This window comes from Sorex araneus, chromosome 2 (assembly GCF_027595985.1).
Source record: "Sorex araneus isolate mSorAra2 chromosome 2, mSorAra2.pri, whole genome shotgun sequence".
In the NCBI taxonomy this organism is placed as follows: domain Eukaryota; kingdom Metazoa; phylum Chordata; class Mammalia; order Eulipotyphla; family Soricidae; genus Sorex; species Sorex araneus.
Genome location: NC_073303.1, coordinates 51062490 through 51073796, shown reverse-complemented (window position 1 = coordinate 51073796; position 11307 = coordinate 51062490). Strand labels below are relative to the sequence as shown.

Genomic DNA, 11307 nt, shown 5'->3' with positions numbered 1-11307 from the left:
ACGTAGGGACAGACAGACAGACACCAGCACAGAGGCAGACACAGAGACGTAGGGACAGAAGACAGACTCCAGCACAGAGGCAGACACAGGGACATAGGGACAGACAGACACCAGCACAGGGATGTGGAGACAGATATCAGTACAAAGGAGGATACAGGGATGTGGGGACAGACAGACAGACACCAGCACAGATGCAGACACAGGGACATGGGGACAGATGGACACAGACACACCCAAACGTACTCCTGGCCTCTGCGGGGTCTGGCCAAGACCGTTCCCCTGCTCTAACCCCGACTCCCAGCCCCTGAGAGTCAGCGGAGGAGTTGGATGGGGGAGTAGTGGGGTACCCATGGTGGGAGCTGAGGTGCCCGCCACGTGGGAGTGGGGGGTCACTTGCTCCAGAGGGTTCTGGGGCAGGATGAGCTGGAGGCGGGGTGAAAGCAGCCCCCCAGTTCTGCACTCACTGTCTGCCTCTCTGACCCTCAGGAATGGGGGTTGGGGTGGGCTCAGGGCCAGGAGAAGGGGCGCCCCTGACAGCCGGGTAAACACGGAGCTGAGAAAGGCGCTCCCAGAGGGGCCTGGCGGGTGCCCAGAGCTGCTCCCGGGGCCACCAAATAAGGTGCTGCAGAAACGAACCCCTGGGAAGCGCCTCCCGGCCTGGCGGGCTAGAGGGGAGCTGTGCCTGCACTTCTGTGTATGTGTGTGGGGCGCATCTGGAGTACATGTGTGTACAGGGGAGTGCTGCAGTATGCCCCACAGGAACACATATGTGACACACATGTGCAGTGTCTGTGCATGGGGTCCCAAGCACACTCGTTCCCAGCACCAACTCCCCAGAAGTCCCGTGAGGGCAGTTGGGCGGGAGACACGCAGACAGGGGACAGGACGCCAGCAGGGACGCCTGAGAGCCACTGGCCACTGGGGGCAGTCCGGGAAGGGATGTCAAGAGCCTCCGTGCAGTCAGGGTGTGGCCGCAGTCACGGCCCAGACCAGCTCACAGCTGCGGCAACGCCGGGCGCAGGCCTGACCCTGAGCAGGAAAGAAGCATCCAGCAAAGCTGCCCGAGATAAGTCTCGGGAAAGATCAAGCCAAGGCAGGAAACTAAGGCTCTGCGGGGAGGGGTGTGTGGGGTGGCTGGACACTGACCTGGACTGTCAGCTCCGCTCCCCGGGAGCCTGCATCCACGCAGCTGAGAGGCGCCTGGAGGAATCAGGGGCCCAGCTGACTGTCACCCCTGCTCTATAGGGAGTGTCCTGGGTCACAGCGTGCAAGGCGGGGGTCTTACAGCACAGGCCATGCCTACAGCTGACCCCAGTTCCACTCCATGTCCCCCAAGCACTCTTAGGTGTGACCTCGGAGACCCTCTGCTCAGCTGGGGCGACTGGGTAAGCCCTGGCACCGAGAGCAGCACCCTCGGGCCCTGACACTGAGTCGCAGGTCCTGGGCATCGCCTGGAGAGCACAAGGAGGACCAGCAAGGCTGCTCAAAAGGCACAAGGAGAGGGGCTAGGGGGGTAAGATTGCAGGGAGGGCTTTTGCCTTACACATGCCTGACCCGGGTCAATCCCTGGCATCCCACATGGTCCCCTGAGCACTGCCAGGAGTGATTCCTGGGTGCAGAGCCAGGAGTGGACCCTGAGCATCGCTGGGTGTGGCCCCGAGCCATAAAAAGCACGAGGAGAACCAGTCTTTAGTGACAATCTGAGACCGGGGCACCATCTCCAGATAGGATACACACAGGGGACATGGCTGTGAACGTTCTAGAATGTTCCACTAGGAAATGAAAGAATACATGAATGTTTGCACAAAATAATGATAGTCCACCCAACACATTCTGGGTCATAAAATGAATCTCAACATAAAATCTAAGATATATATATGTATATATATATAATATATGTATGTGTATTTGGCTTACATCTGGGGGTACTCAGGGCTTACTTCTTGCTCTGTGCTCAGGGGACCATATGGGCAAGCACCCTCTCTACTGTACTCTCCAGCCCCCAGTAGACAGCTCTTAGACTACTGAAAGTCACCACGACTGTGGAAATGAATGGCCTCAGCAGCTCTGTCTGTGAAATAGCTCAACAGACAGTACAGCATATCAGGACCACGGGGTGTTTCCCCAGAGGTGACTCAACACTTGATAGCCATGAAGCAGTCGGCCATGTGAACATATATGAAAGGAATTTTCAGTAGGTGTAGAAAACACATCCGTCCCCCAGAGAAGCCCACCAAACAGTGAAGAAGGAAGCTTCCTCCTACTACCAGCAGGCACAGCGACCAGGGACCTACGGGTGACACACTCTTCAAGGTGAAACCTGGGTGAAGGGTGAGGGTGTTGCTCTCACTCCTGTTCACTATGAACCAGAGGCTCTGGCTGGAGCTATCCAATGTGAAAATAAACTGAGACATTGGTCTGGGGCTGTGGCCAACCTACGTTTGGTCCCCAGCACCCCATATGGTCCCCCAAGTCCTGCCAGAAATGATCCCTAAGTGCAGAGTCAAGAGTAATCCGAGAGCACTGCTGGGTGTGGCCCTCCCCCCAAGATAACAAAAAAATTCATAACCTGGTAAACATGGGTGGAAAAAAATCAAATCGTCTAGGTAATGAGGATCTATCATATGTTCATGGGTGATCAAATACTGTCAAGTTGTTGATTTTTTTCATGTTGGTCTGTAGTTTCAAAGAAATGCACCTCCCCATCTTCATTAGGTTATGGGGGGTGTGGATGTAGAGGTGAACCTCAAACTAAAATCCAAGAAGTCTCTAGGATGACCAAGAGAATCCTATGGCAACCAAAGCTGGAATATCTGTGCTGCCTGCTGGGGATATCTGCACTAAAATAAACGAACTGAACATAAAATGCAAATAGAATCATACTTACACCAACTACTGATTTCCAACAAAGGTACTAAGGCAATTCAGTAAGGAAAGGACTTTCTTTTTTTCTGGAAAACTGGAGGCATGTGCACGTGCATACACACACCCACACACACCCACACCCACACACACAGACACGCCTTTGAGCTACACTCATGTCATATACCCGAACAAACTCAAAATAGATGATAGAGTCACTGCAAACCTAAGCATTCATTCTGAGGCTGGGTTAGACCAACAAGAACCAAAAGCATGATGCATAGAACACATCATTGAGAATTTGGTCTTGATCAGAAAAAAATAAACCAACAACTTGAGCTTCTGAACCACCTGTAAGAGAATAAAAAGGCTTAGGTCTTGTCTAATAACATGTATCAGGAGTGAGTGAAGGACTCTCAGCACGAGGTGAGCAACTCCACTGGGAGGGTTGCTGAGAAGCAGTCAGGCTCCGGGGAGGCGGCTCTGGGCCGTTAGTCTCAGGGAGATCCCGTGACCCCAGGCGCACTCCTCTAGAATGTCTAAGTGGAGATAGACAGCTGTCCCTGCTACACTCCAGGCAGCATGGGGACAGCACAATCACTCCTGAAGTTTCTTAAACCAGAAAATCCAGATATTTCTCACTTCCACATTTACCCAGGAGGTAAAAGGACATTTGTCTGAACAAAGACAATACGCAAAACTCATGGCGGGTTTTGTTTAGACTAAGCAACATCTGAAGAAGCCCAAATAATACGTTCCAACGAGTCCCTGGGCACATGCCACATGCCATTCCTACAGGGAACAGCTGTCTGGAGGTGGCTGTGACGTGCCCTGCTCAGGAATGAGCACAAGGCCCTCTGCTGAACACAGGAAGCCTCCTGTGCCCCCACCCTCCACTCTGCACCTCGGACATCATGACAGATCAGGCTGCATTCACAGAAGTTACAGAAAACGAAACTGTCCAAAGGCAGCAGTTAAACGTGTGATTTACCATACATCAATTGCACACCTGCAGAGATGGTCCAGCCAAGCACAGAGCCAGCAGAAGCCCCCGACCTCTTCTGGGCCCCCTAACAAGCCAAAACAAGCATAAACCCTAAGGCTGGCTGGGTCTAGGTTCTTGTTTTATTTTGGGTCACAACCCACTGAGCTCAGAGGTCACTCCTGGCTCTGCACTCAGGAATTACTCCTGGTGGTGCTGGGCGGGGGGGGGGGGGGGCCCTGTGGGATGCCTGAAATAGAACCCGGGTGGGGATGGAACCCAGGTGGGCCTCGTGCAAAGCAACAGCCTTACCTGCTGTGCTCTCGCTCCCACTCCTGACTGGGTCTAGTCTAAATGCCCACATCTCTGCGTTCTCTGCCCTCAGGATGCATCCTCACCGACTGGACCCTAGAATGGGTCTGGGTCCTAACCCGACTGACTGTGGGAACTGCGGGCAGTGGGCATGGACTTCACGTCCAGAGACTCCGAAGTCCCCCAGACATCTTCCAGACACCCTCCCACCCACAGGCCAGGAGCTTTCCATCACCAGGCAGGCAAGGCAGTGGCCCAGACGTGGAAGGCCCCGCCCTGCCCCCACTGCCCCTGAGATAGTTTCCTTGGCTGGAAGTGTAGGATAACATTGGGTTTGTCCTTTCAGCCTTGCCACAGGGAACTTAGTTTACCTTAGAGCAATGGCCTTTCTGTATGGACACAGGAAGACTGTTAATATTATGCTTTGTTACTTGGGAGCCGATTGACTCCAATAATATTTACTCCCAGGCATCTGCTTTCTCGACTCAGTTGCCCTTAGTTCCTAGCACCCAAAGCAGGGTCCCGACGAGGGACAGAATGGACCCAGGGCAAGCTGTGAACTATCCTGGCATCAAAATGGGCCAGGCCAAAGCATCACAATACTCAACTATAAGTTGAGACCATGGTCATAGACAAATGCTGTCATGATCCAAAAGTAACGACGAGACTAGAACCCTGATAGGGTTAGGAAGACCAACCTGGCCTGAGGGCTGTGGTCTGGAATATATAGTGAATGTCCTCAGGAAGAACCAAACTTTAAGTCTGATACATCTCTTACTGTGCTCATACAGAATGACATTGCTAGAAGTATTAGAGGTAAATTTACTCTATTTAAGTGCATTACTAGCTGAGGAAGGAAGAAGTGACACACTCTTTCTTGGATGGGATCCTGCCCTTAAGCGGATCTCCTAATAATCTGGAGTAATCTCCTTACATGAGATTTTGTTAATTTCCTGGAGAAATGGTCTTACCCTTCTTTGTTGGTTTGTTAATGTTCAACCCACCTTTGTGTTGCCGCCCTATGTGCTTATTATATAAACTAAGACTGTAGGAGAAGACACGGGAGAAGATACAGAGGAGACACAGGAGAAGACACAGAGAAGGGGCAGAGACAAGACAGAGAAAAGCAGAGGCAAGACAGAAGGGCAGAGGTAAGACAGAAGCAAGGAAAAGAGACAGAAGCAGAGAGAGAAGATACAGAAGCAAAAGAGAAGACACAAGAGCAGAGACAGAGAGAGGTCGGGAGAGACCTGAGGAGAGACTACAGAGACAGAGATAGAGAGACAGACAGAAGAGAGCACAGTGGCACACACAGAAGCAGAGCACAAGGAGGAGCCATCCCGACTGAGTCCATACACAGCGGCTTGAGAGCACCGAACGCGAGCAGGGGGTGGGGGGAGAGAGAGAGAGAGAGAGAGAGAGAGAGAGAGAGAGAGAGAGAGAGCACTGCCCCGAGAGCCCGCGAACAACACAACACACATCGCATCTCCCCCTCCCGCGCGCACGTCTTTGTAATTTTTACATGGAAGTCCCCTTAAGTCTTGTATCACCCTCTCCTGGGCTCGCCCAAAGCTCCTGTCCTTTGGCCCCAACCTCTTGCAGGCCCGACCCTCACCCCTGACAACTCTTTTTTTTTCTTTTTTTTTCCCCCGACAGCTTTTGTCCAGGTGCCACCTCTGCACGGCTCCCGGGTTAAGCCACAGCCCCTACCCTGGCCCCACCTTTATCCTCTGCTGCATCCTCTATTTCAGCCCTCCAAAGTCCAGCCAAGGGCCTGGCACACTCCAAGGCCCCACTGGCCCGCTCAGAGCCCGCCCCTCTCCGGAAGGCCCGCCCCACAACGTGCGGCTGCGTGGCCCCACCCAGGACACGCCCCTAACGTCAGGCCCCGCCTCTCACCTTAGCTTTATCCCACTCAAGCCACACCAGAGCCCCGCCCTCTCCGCAAGGCCCCGCCCCTCACTCGTAGTTCTGTACCGCTCCGGCCCCACTCGGACCCCGCTCCTCCCCAGGAGGCCCCGCCCCACAGCGTGCTTCACTCTGGCCTCGCCCAGGGCACGCCCCATACTATAGGCCCCGCCCCTCACAGGAAGGCCCCGCCTCTATCTCTCAGGACCCGCCCCTCAGCGGCCTCGCCGCTCCGTCCTGGCCTCGCCCAGGCCCCGCCCCCGGCCGCCGGCCCCGCCCTGCAGGGCGCTGGTCGCGCCGTCGCCCGTGTCCGAGCAGGAGTGGCCTCTGGTGGCCTCGGCTCTGGGTGTGGCACCAGGTCAGGCTCCAGCGCCGCGCTCAGAGCAGCCTCAGGACGTGGCCGCAGGTAAAGCCCCGACCCACTCTGGAGAGTGGACCCCAACCCCGTCCACCTCCCCCAGCCTCTGTGCCAGAGATCAGGCGTCCTTTGTCGGATCCGGGTTCCGCCGGAGACCCCCCGCCCCCCCCGCTCCCTGCCAGGGCTCGGGTTTTCTCTCCTCGTTTCTCCGCTGTTTGCAAACACAGTCCCGGGAGCTGGCGCGGGCAGGCGGCGCTGGCCCTGGGGGGAGCGTGACTCGCTCTAGCCCCCGCCAGGCCAGGTGTGGGGGTGAGGGCAGGGCCGGCTGGCCGGCCCCTCTCCGGGAGCAAGAGGCAGACACTGGCAGTGGCCAGACACTCCCACCGGCCGCCGCGACATTCCGCTGCTGCAGAGAGCAGGTGCTGGGGCTCCCAGCCCGGGCAGCGCTGAGCCTGACCGCCTGTTGGATTCTTTCAGGGCGGGCCAGAGCCCGGCAACGTCTGAACCCCCGCTGGCCGGAGCGAGACTGCCCAGTGCAGCGTGGATCGGGAGGACTGGACGCCTAACCTGACCCCCCCTCCCGCCCGCATGCAGAGTCTCCCAGGCCTGTTGGGCCCCTTGGGGGGCTCCTGCCTCTTGCTCCTCTTCTGCCTGAGCCTGGGCACCTGCTGCCCGCCGAGCTGCCAGTGCCCCGAGAACGCGGGGGCCGTAGCCGTCCACTGCAGCGCGCGGGGCCTGGAGAGCATCCCCAGGGACATCCCCGCTGACGCCGTGCTCCTGAAGCTGGACGCCAACAGGATCGCCCGTGTTCCTGACGGGGCTTTCCGGCACCTGGGCCAGCTGCAGGAGCTGGATCTGTCTCGGAACGCCATCGAGAGCGTGGCGCCTGCCGCCTTCTCGGGCCTGGCAGGGGGCCTGCGGCTGCTGGACCTGTCACACAACCGCCTCCGCCGGGTCCCCACAGACGCGCTGGGCAAGCTCCGAGCCCAGGTGCGCCTGGCACACAACCCCCTGCATTGCGAGTGTGCCCTGCAGGAGGCGCTGTGGGAGCTGCGGCTGGACCCCGGCTCTGCCCACGACATCGCGTGCCACACGTCAGAGCGGGAGGAGTTCGTGGGAAAGCCTCTGGTCCAGGCGCTGGACGCAGGCGTCAGCTTCTGCGGCGCCCACCACAGGACCACCGACGTGGCCATGCTGCTCACCATGTTCGGCTGGTTCGCCATGGTGGTCACCTACGTGGTGTACTACGTGCGCCAGAACCAGGAGGAGGCCAGGAGGCACCTGGAGTACCTGAAGTCGCTGCCCAGCGCCCCCGGGCCCTAGGCCACCCTGGGTGGGGCCACCCCGTGGACTGTCCTGAGAGGGGGGTGTGGGGTTCCAGCCCTTGGAGGGCCCCCTCCCCTGGTCTCCAGAGCCCACACGGCTCCAGGGAACAGGGTGAACCCCAAGCCCCACCCGCAGGGTCCCCAGCACTGGCCCCAGGGCCCCACTGTGCCTTATTTCCTGCTCCAGATGCCCCCTGGGCCGGCTCCCTCCTCCCCACTCATCTCCCCTCACTCTTCCCTTCCTGCCCCTCCTCTCACTCCCCTCCCTCTCCCCTCCCTCTCCCCTCCCTCTCCCCTCCCTCTCCCCTACCTCTTTCCCTGCTCCTTCCCCTCCCTTTGTGCCCCCTCCCACCCCCTCCAGCTCCCCTCTCCCCTCTGAGAGCTCAGGTTCCCTTTCCTGACCTCACACTGCTCTCCCCGCTTTCTCTTTTGTGCTCTGGGGTTGACTGTCTCTAGCTCTGGCCTGTGGGAGGAGCAGAGAGGTGAGTTGCTGAGAGACTTGGGGTGTGATTGGGGTGGGGTGGGGTGTGCACAGGGCCATGCAGATCCTGCACCCGGGGCCCAGAGTTTCATTTCCTGGGGGGCAGCTCCACACTGTCACCTATGGACACACCTGGTCGCTGGGGGGGGGAGAGGCAGCAGCCTGTATAGAGCTCTGCAGTCCAGGGCCAGGAGGGCATGTCTCTGTCCCCTGCCCTGCCAGGACACAGGGCACAGTGCCCACTCTGCTCACCTTCCCTCCACATGCCCCCATGCCTTCTGTGCCCGTGGTCTGATGCTACCATGGCCCAGTGCTCTCATGGCCTGATGCTCCTGGACCAGTGCTCTCGTGGCCTGATGCTCCTGGGCCAGTGCTCTCATGACCTGGTGCTCCCATGGCCCAGTGTTACTGTGGCCCAGTGCTCCTGTGGCCCAGCGCTCCTGTGGCTCAGAGCTCCCCTGGCCCAGTGCTCCCATGGCCTGGTGTTACTGTGGCCCAGTGCTCCTGGGCCCAGTGCTCCTGCTGAAGCCAGTTCCTTGGACAGGGAGGAGTCTGGCCCTGATGCTGCCTTGCTGGGGGCCGCCCACTCCTGGGTGCCGAGGCTCCTTCCTCGTCCAGCTGCAGTGCACCAGGCGGGAGGGACTGCACGGGGGACTGCCCATGCTGCCTGCGACCTGGGTGGGAGATGGGGCCTGGGGTGGGCTCCTCATAACTTGAGGGGCTGCCAGGCAGCCTTCGGGGGCTTTTCTTACTGCAGGGAGCCCCTCACTTGCTCCTGCACCAGCTGGCCCAGAGTGGGCTCGACCCCAGCACAGCTTCCTGGGTGAAGGGGCCGGGGCAGGGGACCCATTCTGGCCTGCTGGGGAGAGGTGGGTGAGGCCGCCGCAGACCCTTCTCACCCTGAGCTCAGGCTTTGGGGCTTCTGCCCTGCTGCCTTCCAGTGGACACTGGGTGTCCCTCAGAGCCGCCAGGGCTGCCTGGGTGGGGTGTCGCTGGGCAACATGCCGGCTTCAGCTCCCCCTGCGCCTCCGGCAGCTGGGCGTCCCGAGGGCTGGTGCTGGGCTCGGGCACCCTGTGGCACAGCCCTGTCCTCGCGCAGCCAGCCAGCAGCGGCTCCCACGGACTTGGCCCCACTCGCTGGGGAAGCAGCCCTGCGGCACAGATGAGGCCTGGAAGGTTCTGGAAGGTTTTGGACTTGGAGCAGCTGGAGATGGCTCAGAGCTGCCTCTCCCGGGTGCCGTCAGAACTAAGACCTCCTGCTGCTCGGTGAGCCCGAATAAACATGCGCCGCTCGCTCGTGAGGCACTGCTGGCCTGTCTTGCCCGTCTGTGTGAGGCTCCGGGGGCCGGTCCAGGCAGGGAAAGGGGCACAGGCAAGCCGGCACATCCCCAAGACATCCCGCAGGCCCGGCCACCTGCCTCCTGCCCCACTGGCCAGTGCTGCCCGGGGGCCCAGGCTGGGTTTTCGCCTGAGAGTGTGTCTCCCCGCCCCAGCCCCCAGCCCTGTGGAAGCTTTGATCCCACAGTACCCACTCACACCTGTACACGCTCCCACACAAGCACAGGCTACCGGGACACACGCACACGCTCCCACAGGAACATGCTGCCCAGTGCACACTCCCACACGTGCACAGCATACTCCTTACACATTCATGGTTCCTCATGGTTTCTCCGGTCAGGGGACCTGGACCCCTGGGCCTCCTCCGTGACGTGGGGGATGGTCTGGTTGTCCCCAGGAGGGCCTGTGGGTGGTTTTGGGGGGCTAAGGGCAGTGAGTCAGGGGCAACCAGGGCGCTGAACTGAGGGAGACTCAGGCAGACCCTGGTGGATGGCAGGAGGTCAGAGGCCGTGGGGGTGGCAGGTCAGAGGCTGTGGGGATGGCTCCTCGAGCTGGCAGGGCCTCCCAGCATGGTGGGGTGAGTGTCCAGTCCAGTTCTCGGCCCTTCCCCCAGCAGGGCCCTATTTCGGAGACACAGAGGCTGCATGGGGGAGCAGGCTGGCGGCTGTCAGCCTCTTGAACACCGGCCTGGAAGTCTTCATGCACAAACAGACGTGGCTGTCAAACAAGTGTGGCCTTGGCCAGCACGCTGGGCTCTGCAGCTGCCTCCACCGCCACGGGGAGCTCACAGTAGCAGATGCCAGCTCCACGCCGGGCGCTGCCTCCGTGTGGGCTCGTGCCAGCCTAGCGCTCTGCGCAAGAGGACAGGCGGGACGGGGGCGGGCATGGGGCGGAGGGCCGGGCAACTGACAGACCAGGTGCGACTCCAGAGGCCCCACCTGGGAAACTGAGGCACTGGGAGGTGGGAGCCTGCCCCAGGAGACCTCTGCAGTGCCCAGGGTGAGACCAAATAACCCGAGGAGGCAGAGGGGCCAGGCGGAGCATGCCTCGGGCCGGCACGCCGAGGCCCCCATCTGGCAGCCTGGCTCAGGATTTGGGGTCACACCTGGCGGTGCCGGGTGGGGGTGATGCTGGGGAACTGCTTGGGGATCATTCTTGGAGGTGCAGCTCGGACCCCAGCCTCCTGCAGGCAAGGCAGCTTCACTGGCCATAGGCACGGCTGGTGCCGGGCGGGGCTGTGACCTCTGGGATGTGGACATGAGTGTGTGGGTCTTTGATGCCACGGGTCCAAGGGCACCTCCTGCCATGTGCAGCACTGGTGCCCCCTAGTGCCTACATGCGCAGTGACACTGGTCCTGTCCCCTGCCTGGTGCTGGGAACCCAAACATGTTGAGAGCAGAGTCCGACAGAGGCGGACTCACCCACACATGCTCACAGAATGTTCTAAAAGCAAGTGGCCGGGAGTGGGAGTGAAGCCCCTTTGTGTCTGAGTTCTCACTGAGTTCTCTGGGGGTGACTGCCTGGTGAGGGCCTAGCACTGGGGTGAGCACTGGAGAGGGAGTCCAGTAGGGATCGAGGCTCTGGGCCAGTGGGAGGCTGAGGTGTAGCAGCACTCAGGTCCCATGTGCTCAGCAGTTGCCTATGTAGCTCCGCGTCTTAAGCTCCCAGCAGACGGGAGTGGGGGGCCTGAATGTGTGCATGTGCATGAGGCACACTGTGCACTGCAGGGACACATGCACGG

The 11307-nt window shown here is 59.7% G+C and overlaps 1 protein-coding gene across 2 annotated transcripts; it reads left to right on the top strand.

Annotated features, from left to right (window-relative positions):
- The first annotated feature begins 6335 nt into the window (after positions 1-6335).
- Positions 6336-9508, top strand: LRRC3 (leucine rich repeat containing 3). Of its 2 annotated transcripts, XR_008628589.1 has the most exons (3): positions 6336-6470; positions 6900-8229; positions 9328-9508. XR_008628589.1 is itself a non-coding variant. In XM_055127794.1 (2 exons), the coding sequence occupies exon 2, from the start codon at positions 7011-7013 to the stop codon at positions 7743-7745; it is 735 nt and encodes a 244-aa protein (XP_054983769.1). In that variant the 5' UTR covers positions 6336-6470; positions 6900-7010; the 3' UTR covers positions 7746-9508. The 2 variants fall into 2 exon arrangements, 1 of the variants encoding a protein (XP_054983769.1); XM_055127794.1 differs by having other exon boundaries at positions 6900-9508.
- The last annotated feature ends 1799 nt before the right edge of the window (positions 9509-11307 follow it).

What these genes read in the sequence shown, in the direction of transcription:
- LRRC3 (XM_055127794.1), top strand. Translation starts at nt 7,011, where the DNA reads ATGCAGAGTCTCCCAGGCCTGTTGGGCCCCTTGGGGGGCTCCTGCCTC.